Source organism: Acomys minous, assembly GCF_964271855.1.
Source record: "Acomys minous genome assembly, chromosome: 12".
In the NCBI taxonomy this organism is placed as follows: Eukaryota; Metazoa; Chordata; class Mammalia; order Rodentia; family Muridae; genus Acomys; species Acomys minous.
Genome location: NC_140493.1, coordinates 13628682 through 13651051, shown reverse-complemented (window position 1 = coordinate 13651051; position 22370 = coordinate 13628682). Strand labels below are relative to the sequence as shown.

The following is a 22370-nucleotide window of genomic DNA, read 5'->3' as shown; positions in this document are numbered from 1 at the left end:
TCACTGCTCTGACCCCACCCCAGCCAGGTCAAACAGGGACGCAGCACAGGGATCCTCTCTGTCCTCAGGAGTCCTGATAGTAGTTGTTGAAGTTGATGCGGAGCAAGAAGTCCTCCAGGTGGGGCTGGTAGCCACGGTTCACCAGCTTGGTCACTACTGGAGAGGCATCCAACTCTTAGGCTCCTGCCCACCCTGTGCCTGGCCACCCCAGCAGCCCAGCCACAAGAGGCTCACCTTTGAAGAGGAAGTGGGAGTAGTATTTGAAGGTACTGTAGGACTGCTGCATGAGTGGGAAGTTGGGGTGCTCAGCACCACGGGGACCAGTAGCCGGGCCCCAGTTCTGAGAGATGAGCTGGCTTCGGAACTTGAGCACTAGGCTGAAGATGCTGTGGATGATGTTCATGACTGGTGCTGCCTTCTCTGTCAGTAGGCCCCTAGAGGAGGGCAGAGCTGCTGGTAATCTGCCCAGCCTGACCTGGGCACACCCAAGGCCAGGTGCCGGTCTCACCTGAAAACAGCCCTGTGCAGGTACTCAGCATGGGCCCGCTGGATCTCCTCCAGGTCACCCACTACAGCTAGACGGGCTCTGAACTCACACCAGCTGACATGCAGGATCTGGTTAGCAATGTAGCCCTGGATGACCTTCACAAAATGCTGCATCTCGTGCTTAAATAACTGCAGCTGCCGGAACTGCACTGAGCCAGCTGTGTGGCTCACTAGGGCTGGGGAGGAAAAGAGGGTGAGAGGCAGCTTGAAGCCACGCCACACATGGGATGGACTTCAGGCCAGGCCTCACCTGTGCGCTTGAGGTGGAAGCAGATGTCTTTGAGTGTCCACATCATGAGCTTCAGCTGCAACAGGAAGGAGAAGATCCCGCTGTACTTGTTCAGGCAGCTCTCAGTGATAACAATGTTGAGGGGCCAGTCAACCTGTTGAGGAAGCCCTACTTAGTATGAGCAGCTGTAGGACACACACCTCCCCTATACACTCAGGGCAGGGCACTGCTGACCTTGTACCTGAGCTCCAGGCAGCTCAGCACATCAGGGGCATTAGGAGCAAACACTTCAGGCAGGTATTTGAGGGCAAAAGACAGGTTGGTAGCATGTGGGGTATCTCCATGGAGACTATACTGCAGTGCCTTGCTCAGGATGCTGTTAAGGACCAATGGGTTGAGCAGCTCTCCAGGCGTCTGCCCAGCCCCTAGCTAAGGAAGTATAGAAGAGAATGTTTCAAGGAGTCCCAGGTTTATGCCCTGCCCCTCCCTACCTGCCCAGCAACCCAAGTTCCACCCAAGCAGCACTTTATCGCCATGTTGCTAGGGCATGTCTGGGTGGGCCTGAGTCCCAACAGCCACCCACATCCTACCCAGGACACCTCTACTGGCCAGCCTGATCGCAACTCCATTTCTTAGAATGACCTTCTCAAAGAGCAGGTCACTAAGGGACTGAGCGAACTCTCCATCTTCCATCAGCAGGAAATGCCGCAGTGCCTCAAAGTGTGTCTCCAGGTGCAACTCCACAAAGAAGTAGTCAACTGCAGCTTTGTTCACCAAGGTGACACTGGTGGAGGGAAGCTGGAAGTTAGGATGGCGGGCAGGAGATGGCAGGTGGCTGCAGCTGGGCAGGTGGTAGCACTCACTGGGCAGCCAGAGGCGCCATGAGGGAGCGTTTCATAAGCACAGGCAACGTCAGCAGCTCACTTAGCTGCACCGCAGTCTCATCTACCGCTGACTGAACTTGGGAGTCAACGGGGAAAGCAAAGGCCCGGGGAAGCATGTGGTGTACCAGGTGAGCAACAGGAGGCTCTGCTGTGGGAACAAAACAGACTTGCTGAAGCTTAGGGGATACACTGGCCTAGAGCACCCCAACCCCCACCTGCCCACTGTAGCTGGCCTACTGACACATGGATTCATAGCTGTCCGGGTACTGCTCCAGGTGGTATAACTTTGTGAGGTCTGCCAAATAGGCTTGTTCCTTGCCCCAGCGTCTGATGTCAGCCTCTGTGTCCGATACCTCCTCACAAGGCCCTGGGCTCCTGGGGACAGCTGTGTCTTCCTAAAAGAGGGCAACCTTAAAGAACTGCATCCCCACACGGTACACTACTCCCTGTCCCCCACTTTGCTTGGGCTGAAAAGAAGGAAATGAGCATTCGGGAACCCCACACAGTGACATTCCCTGCATGCTCCCGACCTGTGAGCTTGGAGGCAAACTTGGAGAGAGGTCTTCAGCACCCCTACTTCCTGGGCCTGAATAGACAGAAAATGGGTAGGAGGACCATTAGTGCCCAGTACCTACCTGAGGAGACATAGTAAGGCTGGCCCAGAGAACCCCCTCCAGGACCCTCCACAGCAGCAACTCAATTCTGGCTGATATGTATCACAGAAGACAGCTTGACACTGCTTTCCAGGGTGCCAAAGTCCCACACTGCCCACTCTAACCTGCCTCTTCCAGGATGCCATTTCCCAGCGTGCTAGGCTCATCCACAACAGGGGGCGTGGTCCATTGGCTACCTTCCTCTGTGCTGCCAGGGCTAGAACAGATGGTAGGCTTCGGGTCTCCAGGTACTTGTGGCCCACATGCTACAGCAGAGCTCTGTGCTTCCACACTAAGGACTGATTGGGACACATGGGCAGGGGAGCAGCCATGGGGCTCAGGTAGGTCAGGGTCAGCTTCTGGCAGAGGCTCCTCCAGAATCAGCAGAGGCTGAGTACTTCCATGTGGTTGAAGAGCCACATCTGACACACTGTCCCCAATCCGGATGCTGGCCTCTGACACGTGTCCGTGAATATTCCACCGTGGTCTAGAAGGAGCCACATCTGACACATTCTCCCCAACCTTGATGCTGGCCTCTGACACGTGTCCATGAATATTCCACCGTGGTCTAGATGGAACCACATCTGACACATTGTCTCCTACCTTAATGCTGGCATCTGACACGTGTCCATGAATATTCCACCGTGGCCGAGAAGGAGCCACATCTGACACATTCTCCCCAATCTTGATGCTGGCATCTGACACGTGTCCGTGAATATTCCACCGTGGTCTAGATGGAGTCACATCTGACACATTGTCTCCTACCTTAATGCTGGCTTCTGACACATGTCCATGGGTGTTCCACCGTGGCCGAGGAAGAGCCACATCTGACATGTAATCCCCCACCTTGATGTTGGCATCTGACACATGTTTGGAAATGCTAAGTTGCTGGCAAGGAGCCATTCCAGAGGTGAGGCTCTCTGTAGGGACAGCGGTCCCTGACGTGTGTTGAAGGAGCTGCCCCACAGGCTGGAAGCTCCCCTCCTCAGGAGTGACACGCTTGAGTGGATATAGGCAAGGTAAAGTCTCTTGCATGTCATGAGCACATGCACCCAGTTTTGTGGGCATGTCTCCCCATAGATGCTGCTTTTCACTGTCCAAGCTATTCTGGACATTCTGGAAGGGCCCTGGTGAAGAGGAAGGAGCCACAGCGGGCCTCAGGATGGTATTGAAATCATACTCTGACTGGGCAGGCGGGGGGCCAGCAGCTGTGAGTGCCGGCTCAGGAGTTACAGGGGATATGTCTGAGCATATGGTCTGTAGTGCCGCCTCTAAGAAGGGAGCTCCAGTGTTAGCCACAGGCTTTTCAGCCCCAGGACCCGTGGGCAGAAAGTCTGTGATGCTAAGACCAGTGGAGAATGGTCCGGTTCCCTCTGCCTGTTCAGCTCCAGAGCCATCAGCTCCCTCTGCAACAGACTTGAAGACTGATGCACTTGGTGGGCTTAGACAATCCCAATGCAGCTCTGTGGACCCCAGGTCACAGCTATGGCCTTCATCTACATGCCCAGGACCTGGAGATGTGACCTGAAACACAGTATATATTGAATCCCTCCCGTCGTTTAACCCTATCTCCCCAAGGTGTGCTCAGCAAGTAGTCAACCCGAAGTGTCAAAGGGTTGTCATATGGACAACCAAACCAAAGCATCTAACTCAGCATCCCAGCACAATTCCCAATACCCTATTCCCTAACAGCATGTGGTTGGGAACACACTCACTGGCTCCTGGGGCTGGTGAGCCTCCTTGTCTTTCAGCATCTCCTGAAATTCAAGCCAACAGAAAAAGAGAGTGTAGAGTGACCAGCAGAGCCGGCACACACCACAGCCTTCACACAGTATCCGTCAGCCATCACATCTGCCATCAGACCTGCTGCCCACTCACACTGACCAGGTTTGGCTGGAAGCCTGAGCCTCTCAGCAAGTGCCATCTGTACCCTGACAAAACAGGATGACATGAGTGCATAACTGAACAAGAGCAGGCAGCTAACACTACTGCCATACCTGAATGCACTTCTCGTCTTCCAGGAGAAAACGGAGCCGTGCGTTGTCCAGCCGATGCCTCTGGATTCTCCATAGAGCCTTCTGCTCTCGACGAGCTGCCTCTGCAGACAACTTGCTATAATGGTCAACCAGCGCCTGCCTGAAGCCACGTGCAGAGAGGACATGGTCACCACAACCACTCTGCACCATGTGGTGGGCATGCTCAGGCTCAGATGATTCTCCAAGTAGGCTCCCTCCCAAGACTACTGCCCTCCGTCTTCTTTACAACAGACTCAGCTCCCAGGGAGGGCCTTGCTGCCCACCGCACTGAAAGGCTCCAATGGACAGAGACCCACATGGGACTTGGTAGCTATCTGTTGGATAAATTACCAGAAGGCAAATATACATAGCCAGAGACAAGAAAATAAGCAGGCAGCTGAGAACCTGCCCTCTGGAACCAGGCCACATTTTCTTTACTGCACAGTAGACCTCGTCCCATTCTGCAAGTTCAAACCCAAGAGAAATGGAGACTGACAAAAACAAACAAACAAAAACAGAAAGAAAAAATCCCAAAGCAAACCAAAGGATTCCAAGGTTTCAACTACTGGTCATCTAGGCCCAATTAGCCATCTGTAATTTGGCTGGCACAAGGCAGAACATGGCCCTCTATGCCTGGTTTTCCTCTTATGTGCAGAGTATCTACTCACATGTGTGTGTGTGTGCACATACCTAGCACATGCAAGAGGCAAGCCCATCATTTGCTCTGTAAATAGTATCTAAGGCTGGAACAGCTGAGCTTCCACGGGCACAGGCACCATGCAAGATGGAGCCAGTGCCTCTATTAAAACCTTCCACTGAAACAATGAGCCAGTTTCTCTGACAAGCTGATGACACAGAGGAAATAGACTCAAGAACCATGCTAGATTAATGGCCCATTGCTCTGTTGGGCCAGGAATATGTTTAAAATAAAAAGCAAACCGAAGTTGTTTAAGATAAACAGAACAGGGCCGGGCATGGTGGCGCACGCCTTTAATCCCAGCACTCGGGAGGCAGAGGCAGGTGGATCGATGTGAGTTCGAGGCTAGCCTGGTCTACAAGTGAGTCCAGGACAGCCAAGGCTAACACAGACCCTGTCTCGAAAAAACAAAAAACCAAAACAAAAATGCAGAGACAGGACTCCAGATTTAAAGCTAGAACTTTGGGATGTGGTCAAGGGTAGAGTGCTTACTTCCATATACAAGGCCCAGTTGGTGCCATGGCACCATAATAATATTATGCGCTAATAATAAATAATATTAATACACTGTGTGTACTAGGACTGGACCCCAGAGCATAGCCTAAGAGCTCTAACCCCTTAGTGAGGACAGCATCCCGGTCCAGCAGATTAGTCTTTCTGTCTTGATGTCAAGACAGAATAAAAGTTTTCAGAATTAAAAACTCAAATAGCAAGTTAGGGATGTTGCTCGCTGGTAGGGCACTTGACTAGCAACCTTGGGAGCCTTGGAATTGATCCCTCGCATCAAAAAAAGAAGGCAAGCCAAGATGGCTGTCGCTAGTAAGAGTAAGCCTACACCATGCAACCTCAGCCGTACAGCCTACCTGGCCTTCCTCTCCAGCTCTTCCTCCAGTGCCTTTAGCCTCTTCTCACGGTCATGGAGCTCCCGAGCATAGCTGAAGTCATCATCTAGCTCCGCTTGTCTGGCTGCCAGGCGTCGCTACACAGCACACACAGCCTCGTTTACTAAATCAAAGACTCGAGGAGCCAGAACCACCAGAACCCGGACCACCTACCTCCTGATCCTTCACAAACTGTTCCTTCAGCCTCTGAAACTGCTCTCGCTTCCGGGTGTCCAGAGCCATCTGTTCTGACTTCTGCCGGTCTTCAAGAGAAGGGGAGAGGCATATGCAGTTGTGAAGGGCCCGGCAGGGGCCCACGCATAGCGGAGGAAAGACCTGGAATTGCACTCACCACTCAGCTCACTCAGGACCCTGGCGGCTGCTTCCCGGGCATGGACAATAAGTTCTTGTTTTGCAATTTCCATACGCAATTCCTAAGAGACAATAAACAAAATATCTTAACACCTTGTCCCTTCCCCTAGGACAGTGTGGAGAGAACTGGCTATCCAAAACAACATGCTAATGGTCACTTCCCAACCTCCACAGAATGTCCACAGGTGGGAGCCAGGGACACCTCTGGCTTGGAGCAGTGAACAGGAGGTGACTGTGTACCCAGAGATCAATGAAAGGCTCGCGGAGCATTCCTGCTCCTGAACTTATCCTTGCTGGGTCTCTTCCTGCTGCCCATTAGGCACCAAGCCAGGAAAAAGTTCTTGAGGTCGGCCCTGGCCAGTCACTAATGTCTCCTCCTGGGGTACACTGGAGAACTATGGTACTACTTCCAGGCACACACCCAGTATGTATAAGGGTTACCCAAGTGGAGGAACTTTAGGTCTTGCTGCCTAGAATTCCCAAACTGAGCCACCCATGTTGGTAAAACCTGGAGTGCAGGCAAGGCTACCCAAACCTAGAAAAAGAAGGCAAAGCCCCTGGTCTGAACACCCGTCACCAGATGTGTTCTGATTTTCCTTAACACGCATGCTTGGGTGTTCCAATGTGGACACACCACCAGGACAGAAACACCAGAAAGAACCACTCTGCCTTACACCCAGTACTTGCTGCTCCTGAAGTCTGCCTGGCTGCCCACTACTGCCCACTGGGCACCAGGCCAGGAGAGGTTGTCCAGATTGGCACTGGCCCACCCTGGGGTGTGTGGCACTCCACCAGCCCAGAACCCCAAAAAGTGAAGGAACGTGCAGAGAAAGCCCAAAGGCCTGCAGCCAAGTACCTTTTCCTCCTTGCTGATGGAGCTATGACGTGCAACTCTCTCCATCCGCCCAACGTAGACAGCACAGTCCCTCTCAATCTCCTTCAACTCCTCAAGAGAGAAAACCACGGAGATCCGAGGGACAGGGACATCAGACCAGCAAAGGTAGTGCTGCCAAAGAGGAGGAAGGCCTTCAGTGAGTGCATGACCGGGCCAAGAACAAGAAGCAAACACTGCCTTGCTCCTGAGTTTTCATATTGTATGCAGATAGTCATCTTTTCCTTGAAAAGTTCGTTCCAGACCCTTGACGTCTCCACAGGGCAAGTATGCCAACAACAGAGACACCATGTAGGAGACACCTACAGCAGAGGTGGAATCAGAAACTGAGGAGCACTGTGGGACCTTATCTCCCATGCAGAGGACCAAACACACTAGCACCAGTCTGACTGAGTCTCCCACCTATACATGAGTTCCCCAGGCAGCCAGAAGGACCCTCACCCGGGGACAGCAGAGCTTCAGCAGGTTGATGGTCTTCCCACAGACATATACATCATGGGCAATGTGTTTCAAGAATACAGGAACACAGTCCTCCACCTCTTTGGAAATGAGCACGTAGCCATGGGTCCAGTAAAACTGGTCTGAAGACAGCATGAACAGACATGATGATCTGTGGTCACAATGCCCGGACCCAGGCAGAGGGCAGTCTAGCAGCGAGTCACCACTTACCTCTGAAGTCCAGGTACTCATGGTTAACTTGGATCATGAACTCCCCATAAACATCTCTGAAGACTCCACTGTACACCCAGTCGTGGATGAACCTGTGGGGTAGTGGGGCAGCAGGGGGTTAGAAAAAAGAGGAGAGCTAGGCGTGAAGTGCTGCAGGACAGGTGTGGCAAACAGGCTGGGTCATCAACTGAGTGTGGCCAGTCTGCACTGCCAGCTTTGGGTGGGTATAGTCTCCTGCCTAGATCCATTTATTCACACGCTTCCACATGGAGCCCAGCACTTGGTGCATCTTAGACAGTAGGAAAGTCAAAGACATACTAATCCGAGGGCAGCCTTACCCCATCACTACAGGGAGAGCAGACATGACGTCCAGGCCACCCACTACCTACCGTGTGTAGGGCTCACAGCTCGTCTTCAGCAGGGACAGCAACACAGGGTAGTGCTCATTGCTACAGTTATCCAGGGCCTCCTGGTAGAGGTAGGACAGAAGCTTCACTCCCTACAAGCAGTGAGAAGCAGGGTGAGTGACAGCCAGTGCAGCACACGGCATATCACCTGTGTAGGCACCATGACCTGCAGACCACACCAGTGCAGCACATGGCATACCACCTGTGTAGGCACCATGACCTGCAGACCACACCAGTGCAGCACACGGCATATCACCTGTGTAGGCACCATGACCTGCAGACCACACCAGTGCAGCACACGGCATACCGCCTGTGTAGGCACCATGACCTGCAGACCACACCAGTGCAGCACACGGCATACCGCCTGTGTAGGCACCATGACCTGCAGACCACACCAGTGCAGCACACGGCATATCGCCTGTGTAGGCACCATGACTAGCAGACCACACCACCAAACTTGACAAGAATGCACAAGTCAAGGCAGGCATGCAAGCTCACACTTGAGAAAAGGAAGGAGGACTCACGGTGGGGAACACAGCCCTGGGTTCTCCACTGGTTGCCATGGCTACAGTGCCAACACCACAAAGCTCAGCCAAGTACCTAGACATAGGATTTAGATCAGACCAAGTGACAGGAGCTCGGGGTCCCAAGGACAGGATCAGACTGAGCAGGCTAAACATTCATTTTCCCATAAGTAACTGGTCTACACTGGCTTTGAAAACGACTTGTACCTCCAACAGATCAGATCTGAGCACTCTACCAGACCCCTACCCAGCACTGCTTCCTGAGCTGTCCTCCCGGATGGCACTAACACATCTACACTCATGGGTGGGCCCTCCGCCCTGCCTCATCCTTACAGTGACTCCGAGCCCCACATTCAGAGGTACTATCTGAAGCCTCCGCCTTGTTACCGCCTTATCTGACTTGGATAAGCACAACCACCCTCAGGAGCCCACACTCTCTCTACCCCACTGCAGTCTGTGTTCCACATGAGCCCCCCCCAATTCTTTGCTGCCTGGAACATGTCCTCCTCCCCTATTATGTCACTCCCAACTTCTCTCAGTGGACAGCACCTACCAAGAGGCACTGTGCCTGGTTGTTTACTAATGAGCTCATGAGTGTCAGAGACTGTCCACTGCCTTCTCTTCTCAGCAGCCCTGTTTATGCAGGAATCCCCAAGGCCAGTGTCGGCAGACAGCAGACACATTACACAGCACGTAGTGACTAGCTGTGCAGACTGTTCAGCCAGCCAAGGACTGTTCTGGGCTGTCCTTGCCAGGAGCAGAGCTGACTCTTCACTGTCCCAAACGCCCCACATCTGCTCCTGAGGCCCATGCTAGGCCACTGTGCTAAGGTTCACCTGAGCTGCCGGCCCAGTTTCTTGAAGAGAAAGCCAATGGTGAGGAGACTCAGGGTGGGCGGGGTGGAGAGAACACAGGCCCGGTAATACTGCAGGTACCTTCTGAGGCCACTGGTGAAGGCCTGTGGACAAGGAGTAGGAGGAAGGCAGCTGACACAGTCATGTACTCAGGGTTTGGAAGGACACACACAGCCAAGCTAGAAACAGAGCTGTGCTTCCACGCTGTAGCCTGGTGACCCCATCTTCCGAGCAGTGGGCACTTAGGGCTTGAGCCCAGCTTTACTGGAAGACATAGGCTAGAACTAGGGGGTCTGCTCCAGATGTAGCTTTGCCCCCTTGCGTCACACTGAGACAGGGTCGCCCTGGAACAAATCCTGTCCATCCACCTTCGCTCATCTTCCCCACAGCCTCGCCTCCCATGCGTTCTCTTCTCAGACCATTCTATCCCACCCGCGGCCTCCGGTCTTTGCCATGCAGCTCCTAACACACCCCTGAAACTGATGTGGGGGTAATGCCCCTCTTGTCTGCTGACTTTACCACACATCAGAGCTTGAAGGGGTCCATGTGGCCCAGCTCCTCCTAAGCTGCACCCCACCCCAGCCCTCCCTGACACCTGCCCATGTTTTCTGCTCAACTGCATACCAGTCCTCACCAGCCCAGGCTGCCCAGATCCTGTAAGACTCTACAAGCACACAAGCCAGCTACAAGCCTTTCAATAAAAAGAAAACCCTGGGTACCCCAAGAATCAACTCATTCAAACAGAAGGCCCACCTTTCCATACACCATGCAAGGCACTGGGCCTATGGGAAGCAGGTGGCTTGTGTCTGGCTTAGCCACCTCATAGCACTTGGTTCTTGCCCTCAAATCCCTCAATGTTCACAGCTGACTCCCTCTATGCATTTACCCAAACAAGCTGACACAGGGTCCCAGTGGAAGACAGAGCATCTCGTCACCCAGCGTCCTAAGAGGTTTGGACTCAGGGGTTCAGAACCCATAACTCTGAACTTGATTCTTTTGCGAAGGTAACATGGTTCTCACGATGCATACCTGGAACACAAGGCCCCTCCGACACAAGGAGCCTACGACAGGCTGCAGAGAGAAGTGGCTCAGGCGTGTGTAGTAGGTTCCATACTCCGCCACCTCTGAAAGGATGCTGCTGATACTCTCAGGAGACGTACCTGACACATGGACTCCCAGCTCCACCACGAAGGCTTGAGTTGGCTACAGGGCAGAGGGAAGGAGTTATAGAGGCCAAACACCAAGACCCTACCGTGGTGCCATTTTGTTTCACACATGTTCCCATCTGCCACACAGAACTTTCCCACGTCTAAGACATACAAACAGAACGTTCTGAAAGCAAACACAAGCCCAGGGCTAGAGAGCTGACTGGGCGGTCAGTGAGCACGTATGAGTTACTCTTGCAGAGGTCCTGAATTTGGGTCCAAGCACTAACATTGAGCAGCTCATAAGCACCTTTTAAGTCCAGCTCCATGGAGTCCAACGCCCTCTCTTTACTCACATGCATACACTGACACAGAAACACACAACCTAGTGTGGTGACCCACGCCTGTAATCCCAGCACTTGAGAGGCAGAGGAAGGCAGATCTCTGAGTTGGAGGCCAGCCAGTCTACAGAGTGAGTTCTAGGTTAGCCAAGGCTACACAAAGAAACCCTGTCTCAAAAAAATGGGAGAATGAGAGAGAGAGAGAGAGAGAGAGAGAGAGAGAGAGAGAGAGAGAGAAAGAGAGAAAGAGCGCTTACTTTACTTCCAGAAGACCTGAGTTCAGTTCCAAGCACCAACATCATGTGACTGACAACTGCCTGTAACTCTAGTTCTGCATGACCAGACACCCTCTTCTGGTCTCCAAAGACACTGCATTCACGTGTACAAACCCACACCCATGTGCACACTTTATTTATTTATTTATTTATTTATTTATTTATTTATTTATTATTTATTTATTTTTGTTTTTTTGAGACAGGGTCTCTCTGTGTAGCCTTGGCTGTCCTGGACTCACTTTGTAGACCAGGCTGGCCTTGAAACATTAATTTTTAAAATGAAGAAAAACAGAAGTACAGATTGTTGTGGAAGTTTTGGTTTCTTTAACAACTCAGTTATGTTATGTAAACATATTTTTGTTTTAATCCCAGGTGTGGGATATGGGGCTGATTCAAATTGTCCACAGCAGCAGACTATTTGCCTCATGAAGTCTGAGAGGGGCTCTTTGCCAGCTGCAGATAGTTTAATTCTGAGGCCTCTGGAGAGAGAATAAATTCCAGAGCCCAGAGAGAGACAGAGTGCTCCCAGAAACAGAATGCTGCTGCTGCTCCCCCTGAAGCTCCTGGCTGCTATTCATGCAGTTTTAGGAGAAACTGGACATATCCTGAAACAAAAACTGGACTTGTCCCAAGAACCCAATGACCCTAGCCAGCAGGAAGTAGTTAAAGAGATCTATGCCCTCTTTCCCTTCCTAACCTTATTTCCCTCCTACTTGGTGTTGGAAGGGATTGGGATGGAGAAGCGAGGTAGAGGTACAAGAAATTTCAATTAATAAAGTATTAAGGGGCTGGAGAGATGGTTCAGCGGTTAAGAGCACTGTCTGCTCTTCCAGAGGTCCTGAGTTCAATTTCCAGCAACCACATGGTAGCTCACAACCATCCATAATGCGATCTGATACCCTTTTCTGGCCTGCAGAGGTAAAGGCACACAGAGTGCTGTATATATAATAAATAAATAGATCTTTAAAAGAAAAAAATAGGATTAAAAAAACGCAAACAAAAGATGAACAGCTCTCTTGGAATTTGCCTGCTATTAAACCTGAAGTACTGGCCCCTCAGATCTTGTCCAAAAAACTTGTTGAAGTCTTACCACAGCAGGCACACTCCCTACAATACCGTTAAAGCTGTAGAGGATGGAAGAACCTCAGAGGGCTCAGGACAATGAAAACAGCACTCACAACAGAGGTAATAACAGTACATGCCTTTCCTGTGAAAGAAACATCAACAACCATACTGTCTATCTTAAGAAATTACAAAAACAAGGGCAGTTGCAGGGCTCAAGAGATGGCTCAGTGGTTATAAGCATTGGCTGCTCCAATCCCCAGCACCCACATGGCAACTCACAACTGCCGGTAACTCCAGTTCCAGGGGACCGATACCTTCACACACACATCCAGGCAAAACACAATGCACATAAGTTAAAATTAAATAAATCATTAAAAAAAAAAGAAAGAGAGAAAAAAAGGAATGTAGTTCAAACTTCCTAAACTAACTAGCAAGTTAAAAACAAAGATTAGGCTGGGCATGGTGGTGCACACCTTTAATCCCAGCATTCTGGAGGCAGAAGCAGGCGGATCACTGTGAGGTCAAGGTCAGCCTGGTCTACAAAGTGAGTTCAGGACAGCCAAGGCTACACAAAGAAACCCTGTCTCGAAAAGGAAAAAAAAAAAAAAAAAAGAAAGAAAAGTTTATAAACTGGCCATTGTGCTCATCCCTGTAAGCAAGCAGGTAGATGGTGAGTTTGAGTCCAATCTGTCCTACACAGAGACGCTTATCCCAAAAAGAATAATTATTACTGGGCATGTTGGCACACACCTTTAATCCCAGCACTCCAGGAGGCAGAGGTAGGTGGATCTCTATGTGTTTGAGGCTAGCCTGGTCTACAGAGAGAGCTCCAGGACAGCCAGTATTATATAAAGAAACCCTGCCTAGAAAAAATAAGCAAAACAATACATATAATCTGGGCCAGTGAGATAGCTCAGCAGGCGTACTGTACTGGCTTTTCTTTTTCTTTCTTTTTTTGGCACAGGTTAAAGTCAATTTAGAAAAGGGACCCTCAACTGAGAAAACGTTCCCATCAGACTGCCCTGTGGGCACCTTGATTGATGATTGATGATTGATGTGGGAGGGCCCAGGTCACTGTGGGCAGTGGCACCCCTCAGCAGCTGGTCCTAGGTGGTATAAGAAAACAGATGAGCAAGCCATGAGAGAAAGCTAGTATGCAGCATTCCTCCATGGCTTATACTTAAATTCCTGCCTCCAGGGCTGGAGAGATGGCTCAGAGGTTAAGAGCACTGTCTGCTCTTCCAGAGGTCCTGAGCTCAATTCCCAGCAACCACATGATGGCTCACAACCATATATAATGTGATCTGATGCCCTCTTCTGATGTGCAGGTGTACACACAGGCAGGACACTGTATATATAATAATAAATTTTTTTTTAAGTTACTTAAAAAAAACAATTCCACCTCCAGGTTCCTGCCCTACTTGAGCTTCTGCCCTGACTCCCATCACTGACAGACTGTGTTATCTGGAAGTGTAAGCCAAAGAAACCTTTTTCCTCCCCAAGATGCTTTTTCGGTCATGTTTATCACAGCAATAGGCAACCTAATTAACACAGCAGGTAAAGCTGCTTCCTCCTAGGCTGATGACATACCTGAGTTTGATCCCCAGGACTCATGTGGTAGAATGAAAGATCCCCCAAAAGCTTTCCTTGCCCCCCAAGTAAGTAAATGTAATTAAAAAAGAAAAGATGAGCCAGGCGTGGTGGTGCACTCCTTTAATCCCAGCACTCAGGAGGCAGAGGCAGGTGGATCACTTTGAGTTCGAGGCCAACCTGGTCTACAAAGCAAGTCCAGGACAGCCAGGGTAACACAGAAAAACCCTGTCTTGAAAAACCAAGAAAAGATGTCAGCTGGGATGCAGCTCAGTGGTAGAGTACCTGACTAGTGTGTGCCAGGCCCTGGGTTCTATCCCCAGGAACACACACAATAGAGAGTATGTGTGTATGTCCAAAAAAAAAAAAAAAAAGAAAGAAAAAAGAAAAAAGAAAGTCCAGGGGCTGGAGAGATGATAGCTCAGAGGTTAAGAGCACTGACTGTTCTTCCAGAGGTCATGAGTTCAATTCCCAGCAACCACATGACTCACAACCATCTATAATGTGATCTGATGCCCTCTTCTGGCACTGTATATATTTAAAAAAATAAAAAATGAAAGCCCAGATCAAACTCAGTATAAAGTAACAAATCTGACTCTAGAAAATAGAAATCTAGCCAGGTGTGGTGAAGCATGCTTTTAATCCCAGCACTCAGGAGGCAGAGGCAGGGGCAGGCGGATTGCTGTGAGTTCGAGGCCTGCCTGCTCTACAAAGCGAGTCCAAAACAGCCAAGGCTACACAGAGAAACCCTGTCTCAAAAAAAAAAAAAAAGAAAGAAAGAAAGAAAGAAAGAAAAAGAATAAGAATAAGAAAAAAGAAAACCTGCCCTGAAAAACTAAAAGCAGGACTCCTGGTCCCAATGGCTCCCCTCCCATGTGGGTGCCCTGGTGTCACCCCATTAATGGGGAGAGTAAAGGTGAACATTAAACTTCCTGTACAGGCTAATGGAACAGAACAGAGACCACAGACACACTCGCATGTCTAAGGGCTCTTTTTTTTTTTTTTAAGCTTTAGTTTTTTGGGTGGGGTGTGTGTGTGTATGTGTGTGTGTGTCTCCCTGGCTGTCCTGGAACTATCTATATAGACCAAGCTGACCTTGAACTCATAAAGATCCACCTCTGCCTCGGAGCGCTGGGATTAAAAGGTATGCACCACTATGCCTGGCTGGTAAGCTGCTCTAACTACTGAGCCACCTTGCCTCTCCTCTCCACATTACTGCTACTGGGTTTTTTGAGAGTCTCATTGTGTAACCCTGTGTGGTGGGGAGCTCACTATGCAGACCAGGCTGACCTTGAACTCTCAAAGACATGCCTGCCTCTGCCACCCAAGTGTTGGAATTAGGCGTTTCTATGTGGATTCTCATTGACTGAGACTTAACACTCAGGTTCTCACGCTCGTGTGACAGCGTTTTTGTCAACTCTTCTGTCTCCCCGGGGTATTTTTGGTTTGAGAGCGTTTTATGCAGCCTAAGCTGGCCAAAAGTGAGCCCTCATCTTCCTGCCTCCACATTCGATGTAGATATGCCACCCAACCACCTCAAGTTTTCAACAGGGCTGGCATGATCACTCAGCCTTGTATTCAGAAGGTAGAGGCAGAGGCTCGGGACTTCAGAGCCAGCCTGGGTAAACTGTCTCTCAATAAACAAACAAGCAAATAAAAGTAAAGGGGAGGAAGTTATCAGAACAGTCTTGGCTTTGCTTCTTTTCTTTTTTCTTTTGTTTGCTTCTTCTTTTTGAGGCAAGGTCTCACTATGTAGCCTAGGCTGACCTCAAAGTTGTTACCCTCCTGCCTCTGCCTCCCAAATAAATACTGGGGTGTCAGGTATGAGCCACCAGCCTCAACTAGGATGACTTTTTCAGCAAATGGTGCAGTATAACTAGACACATACAAACAACATATTTGTCCTCTCCATCCCAGGATGAAAGTGGCCGTGAGTGACAAAGAGCTTTTGTTCACTCATTTAAAGGACATTAATAGTCAACACTCTTAAAATTCAAACAGAATTCTGTTTTGCTTTACAGTATTGGGGATTGAACGCAGGGCCTCTCACATGCTTGGCAAGAATTCCAACACTGATCTGCATGCCCGGCCTAACTTGTGGCTATCTCTCATCAGCCCACAGGCTGGCCTTCCCTGCCATCATGACACAACCTAGGTTGGGTCCTGTGATAGCTGTGGGCCCTTCTCACCTGGCAAAGGGAAAACGTAGCAGAAACAATGCCCAGCAGAACGTTCAGTGAGTCTTTCACCAGCTCGCTCTCCTCCACCAGCACGGGCTTGGCGGCCTGCAGTAGGCCGCCACTGAGGGCCTGCAGCTCCCCTTGATGAAGCCTGCAGAACTGGTCAAAGGCAGCCCTCCCTGCCTCAGTGAGGTAGGGCTCCTCTCGGTGACCAGGGGGCCTGTGAGGGAGACAGAAGAGAAGAGGGGGGCTGACTGGATAGCACATGCCTTCAGGCCAGGTGTGCTTTCACCAGGCTGCAATGAGTGTCTCAGGCAATGAGGTCCCAAAAGCAGCAGCCAGTCATGCTGGGCAAGGGCAGGCCATGACCCAGAGACCGCGCTCTTCTTGTGCGTTGTGTATATATGTGTATGGTATGTATGTATTTTATACTGTGTTGGGGTACGGGTGTTTTGCTTTGCATGCATGCCTGGTACCTGCTGAGGCCAGAGGAGGGTGTGAGGTCCCCTGTAACTAGATGGTTGTGAACTACCATGTGGGTGCTAGGAAGTGAACCCTGGGCCTCTGCAAGAACAAGTACTCTTTTTTTTTTTTTAAGATTTATTTATCTATATATTTGTTTATTTATTAGGTATACAGTGGTCTGTCTGCATGTACACTTGAAGGCCAGAAGAGGTATCAGATCACAGTATAAATGGTTGTAAGCCACCATGTGGTTGCTGGGAATTGAACTCATGACCTCTAGAAGAACAGTGCTCTTAATCTTTGAGCCATCTCTCCAGCCCCCAAAAAAGTACTCTTTTTTTGTTTGTTGGTTTGGTTTTTTGAGAGAGGGTTTCTCTGTGTAACAGCCCTGGCTGTCCTGGGCTCGCTTTGTAGACCAGGCTGGCCTCCAACTCAGAGATCTGCCTGCCTCTACCTCCCAAGTGCTGGGATTAAAGGTATGCACCACCGTGAACAAGTACTCTTAACTGCTGAGCCAGCTCTAATTTTACGGGTATGGGTGTTTTGCCTACATGCATGTCTGTGTACCACAAGTGTGCAGTGCCTGCAGAGGCCAGAAGGGGGCATCAGATCCCCTGGAACTAAAGTTACAGACAACAGAGCGAGGCCAGCCTGGTCTACAGAGGGAGTTCCAGGACAACCAGAGAAACCTGGCTCAAAACAAAAAATTTGCATGCAAACTTAAAAACAAACTGGGGCTGGAGAGGTGGCTCAGCAGTGAACAGCACTGCTTTTCCAGAGGACCTGGGTTCAATTCCCAGCACCAATATGGCAGCTCACAACTGTCTGTCACTCCAATTCTAGGGGATCCAACACCTTCACACAGATATTCATGCAGGCAAAACATGAATGCACAGAAAATAATTAATTTTTTACAAATAACAACTAAGGGCATTAGTACCTAGCCAGGCCTGGTGGGGCTACACTAAGGCAAAAAGATCTGAGTTCATAGCTAGCTTACATTATATAAAAGTTCCCTGTCAAAGAGAGAGACAGCAAGCAAGCACAAGCTATTAGCTGGGTTCTGCATAGCCCGCAGCACACTGCAACAACACTGTACATGCTCCAGCACTGCGCCTGCACTGCGTACATGTCTAGCACACTCTATGTCCTACACAGTGTACACTCGGCATGGGTTTTTTGTTTGTTTTAAAGATTTTTTACTTTAAGTGTGTGTGTGTGTGTGTGTGTGTGTGTGTGTGTGTGTGTGTGTGTCTGTAAGACTACCATGTAAACTGGCTAGGGGCATCAGATCCACTTTACTTGGAGCCGGGGCTACAGGCAGCTGTTAGATGCCCCACGTGGGTGCTGGGAACTGAAGCTGGGTCTCCTGCAAGAGCAGCCCGTGCTCTTAAGCAGTGAGCCATCCTCTTTACACAGCCTAGAGCGCTCTGTGCGTTATCACCCTCCAGCACACTTCGTATCCTCCACAGTGCACTTTCCACAAGCTGTACCCGCACTGCACAGCCTCCACAGTGCACTTTCCACATGCTGTACCCGCACTGCACAGCCTCCACAGTGCACTTTCCACATGCTGTACCCTCACTGCACAGCCTTGTTGTGTGCCATTGTTTCTTCAAGAAGTAACCTAACCATGAGCCATCAGAAGCCTGGGCGACAGAGTGAGTTCAAGGCCGCCCTGAGCTGCATAGTGATACCTTGTCCCACACAGACAAACTGTCCATGGGAAACCTGTTTAAATAATGCTTTGGACCTAACAAAGGCATTATTCCATTATTTTCTACCACCACAAGTTTCCTGATTTCTTTTTATTTTATAATCATGGGTGCTTCACTGATTGTATGTCTGTGTGCCACATGAATACCTCATACCCTCGAGGCCAGAAGACGACATCAGATCACCTTCCGACATGTGTTACAGTTAGCTGCCACACGGGTGTTGGGAATCAAACCTGGGTTCCTTGAAGCAGCCAGTGCTCTTAACTACTGAGCCATTTCTTCAGCCCCATTTCTTTTTTTTTGGGGGGGGGGTTCAAGATAGGGTTTCTCTGTGTAGCCTTGGCTGTCTGGACTCTCGATTTGTAGACCAGGCTGGCCTCGAACTCACAGAGATCTGCCTGCCTCTGTTTCCCCATGTGCTGGGATTATAGACATGTGCCACTACGCCCGGCAGCCCCATTTCTTTTTTTTTTTCTTTTGTTCTGTTTTGTTGTTGCTGTTGTGGTTTTTGCTGTTGTCAGCAGCAGATGACTGATTTTCCATGTGCTCTAGCAGAGGTATGGTTTTGCCAGCTGCAGATAGTTTCTGCAACTGTGTGACGTTTGGAATTCTGGGAACTTTTCAGAGGGTATATGAGTGCTAGAGCTTCGGAGGCAGTGTCCGTGGCTGTTGGTCGTAAATTCTTCTAAGAAATTAGATTCTGAGACATTTCTAATTCCTCTCTTCTCTCTCCTATCTAGTGTTAGGGATGAAATGGGGGGGTGGGGGGTGAGGGGACAAAAGGTAGGAAAAAAAGAACCCACAAAGTAACAAAGACCAGATACACAAGACTGCCTGGGGTTTCCAAGTAAGCTGTTGGTTTGGGGCAAAGGCATAGTGCATTTAAAGGCAAAGCAATGGTCACTTACCATCCAATGCGCTCCCAGCACCTCCGCTTGCTGGCCTCATATGTGAGCACAGCTTCCCACAGGTCCAAATCCGGGGTCATGCTTGGCTCTGACTGGGAGTCAGGAGTTAAATTGGAAGCTGACTGGAACCCTTCATCTTCCCACTGATCCACCATCTGTGGGACCTGGAGGCCACAGGGACAAGTAATTCACTATCTACCTCTTTGTGTAACCATTCAACAGTTGTGATAGCAACATTCTAGAACTTTACCCACATCCATTTATTCCCTAGAGGGACAGACCTAGCAAAATATTCTTTTTGGTTTCAGGGTCCCATGTACTACACAATGTCCATCCACAATGAGTCGCATAAAGAATTAAAGTACTCAAAAAATAAATAAATAAATAAATAAATAAAAGAATTAAAGTACTCCATTGTCAGTTTCTAGGCAGGGGTGGTTGTGCACACCTGTAACCCCAGCACTCATGAGGCTGAAACACAAATGAGTTTGGAACCAGACTGTCAATCCGAGGCCAGGCTGGTCTACAAAGTGGGTTCCAGGACGGCCCAGGCTGTTACACAGAGAAACCCGGTCTCAAAACAAACAAACCACCAAGATATCAATTTTTAAATTTCCATACAACATAACCTCAGTTTAGGGAAAACAGCATAGAAATTCATATATATGGAAACCCTAGCACTCTGGAGTTGAGGCTGTGAGTTGAGGCCAGTCTGAGTTACACTCAAATGGTCTCTCTACCCATCCCACTCTCTCAGCACTCAGAAGGAAAAAAAATTATACTAAACCCGGAAAACTGTATATATACCAAGATTTTGCTGTAGCATCATTTAAACTTGGAAAGAACCTAAATATTTCATAATTTTTTAAAAAGATTTATTTATTTATTATGTATACAGTTTTTTGCCTGCATGTACACCTCCACACCAGAAGAGGGCAGCAGATCTCATTATAGATGGTTGTGCGCCACCATGTGGTTGCTGGGAATTGAACTCAGGACCTTTGGAAGAACAGGCAGTGCTCTTAACCTCTGAGCCATCTCTCCAGCTCCAATATTTCATAATTTAAAAACTGAGTAAGCTGGGCGTGGTGGCGCACGCCTTTAATCCCAGCACTCGGGAGGCAGAGGCAGGCGGATCGCTGTGAGTTCGAGGCCAGCCTGGTCTACAAAGCGAGTCCAGGACAGCTAAGGCTACACAGAGATACACAGAGAGACCCTGTCTCGAAAAACCAAAAAAAAAAAAAAAATTAATAATAATAATAATAATAATAATAATAATAATAATAATAATAAATAACTGAGTAATAATAGTTTGTCCTCTTGTTTTGCTCTGTTTTCGAGACAGGGTTTCTCTGTGTTCGCCTTGGCTGTCCTGGACTCGCTTTGTAGACCAGGCTGGCCTCGAACTGACCAGCAATCCACCTGCCTCTGCCTCCTGAGTGCTGGGATTAAAGGCGAGAGCCACCACGCCGGGCTTAGTTTGTCCTCTTAACAGAATTTACAAAGTAATAAAATACAAGAGACAGTGACAGTTTACTCGTGGGAAGAGGGGTAGAATTACACGCGGCCACCACAGATTACAAATGAGAAAGTATACAAAAAAGGCAAGCATACCTGGCACATTTCAAATGTGGCTTCTACAACTGAGGAACAGAATTTACTTCATTTTAATTAATCTGAATTTAAATCAACAGCACTAGAGAAGAGACTTAACAGCAAGCTCTTGAGGGAAAAAAGAAAAGTTCTGCGTTGGTTTTTTGCCTGCAGGTGAGCAGCTAGCACGTCCCGGTGCAAGATGGCAGCAGGTCCTCCCCTGCACCTCTCACTGCCTCGTGACAATCTGATCACCTGAAGCTTGGGTAGGAACTTGCCAGCACCACGGTAAAGGATTAAAGAAGGCCTTTTCCAAACCTCTAGGGATAGTGAGGGGGGGAAGAAATCCTACCTTAATCGCCAGTCCAGAGAAGTCTGCGCTGTCTGGCACTGGGGGCAGGTCCAGACGCACATCCATGTCGCATGTCCGGCTGTGCACCAGTGCACCAAAGAGTGAGACCCGGGTGTCTCTCTCAAACCTGTCACCACCGGAGTCACCAATGGAGAAGCGCCCCAAGGTGGGCAGGCCAGTGCCTGGGGCAGCCTCCATCACCTGAAGTGCTTCCTGGACAGAGTTATGACCCAAATACTCCTCACCAGAAATAAGTGACTGAACGTCCATCTCAAACACACTGAGGTCGTAACAGTTGTAGCCGCTGTAGGGTACGTTTCTGCCTGCGTGCTTGTTGTTAAAGAAATAATCGCGTTTCCTCCGCAGCACTTGAGGGGGGCCGCTCCCTGCCAGCTGAACCAAGAGATCCAACACCGACCCCACCTCCACAAAAGGACAGTCAGGGGCTGCTTCCAGCTTCTCCACAAGCTCCTCCAAACGGTCGGCCTCCGGCCCCAAGCCGCTCACCCTCAAATCGAAGGACAGCATGAGGACCTTGTTTTTCACTGGGAGCTTCGATAAGTCAGGTTGCCGCTGATGAGTCTCTTCTTGAAAAAGATTTGCGAAGAGAGCATTGTAGGCTACCTTCTTGAGACTCAGCTTTGCCCTCTTCCTGTTCACGCTGCGCTGGCCCGGGCGAGCCTGGGCAGCAGGTAAAAGAGCTTCGCAGAGGTCATCGAATAGCTGGGTGATGCTCGCCATAGCCACTCTTTTCAGCCCTGGACCCCCGGCTGGTAAACTTTGCACCTAGGAGGCATTTAATGCTGTCAAAGACCGGAGCGACCGCAGGTGGACAAGGGCCAAAGAGCCGAAGGCTCTTCGCTGCACACCTGAGAACGAGGCATCCACGTCGGTGCAACAGGAAACACCACGCGTCCTCCCAGCCCTCAGCCACCACCCGGCGCTCGTCCTCCGGCCTTACGGACCGTGACAAGTTTACGGACCGAACGCGCGCATCGCACGGGCAACACGCAAGCCCTAGACGCTAGAACTGGGACTCCCGCCGCTCTGACGTCAGACCCACGCGACGGCAGACGCCGCCAACGGACGCGCCGGAATTGCGTCACTGGAGGCGG

The 22370-nt window shown here is 49.9% G+C and overlaps 1 protein-coding gene across 3 annotated transcripts; it reads right to left on the bottom strand.

Moving 5' to 3' along the window:
- Window positions 1-17: 17 nt before the first annotated feature.
- On the bottom strand, window positions 18-22337 carry TUBGCP6 (tubulin gamma complex component 6). 3 transcript variants are annotated; one of them, XM_084803189.1, is made up of 25 exons: window positions 21256-22336; window positions 19311-19474; window positions 16229-16439; window positions 10653-10826; window positions 9606-9727; window positions 8770-8845; window positions 8228-8337; window positions 7839-7930; window positions 7611-7750; window positions 7134-7283; window positions 6258-6339; window positions 6080-6168; window positions 5888-6003; window positions 4310-4448; window positions 4028-4069; window positions 2438-3836; window positions 2190-2245; window positions 1901-2054; window positions 1639-1807; window positions 1418-1559; window positions 1010-1204; window positions 797-929; window positions 509-722; window positions 235-434; window positions 18-156 (listed from the first exon to the last, which is right to left on the bottom strand). In XM_084803189.1, exons 1-25 carry the CDS (start codon window positions 21994-21996, stop codon window positions 65-67), a joined length of 5202 nt encoding a protein of 1733 aa, XP_084659315.1. In that variant the 5' UTR covers window positions 21997-22336; the 3' UTR covers window positions 18-64. The 3 variants fall into 3 exon arrangements, 2 of the variants coding, with proteins under 2 accessions (XP_084659315.1, XP_084659316.1); XM_084803190.1 differs by having other exon boundaries at window positions 20-153; XR_014783513.1 differs by lacking the exons at window positions 18-156; window positions 235-434 and having other exon boundaries at window positions 585-722; window positions 1017-1204; window positions 21256-22337.
- Window positions 22338-22370: the final 33 nt, after the last annotated feature.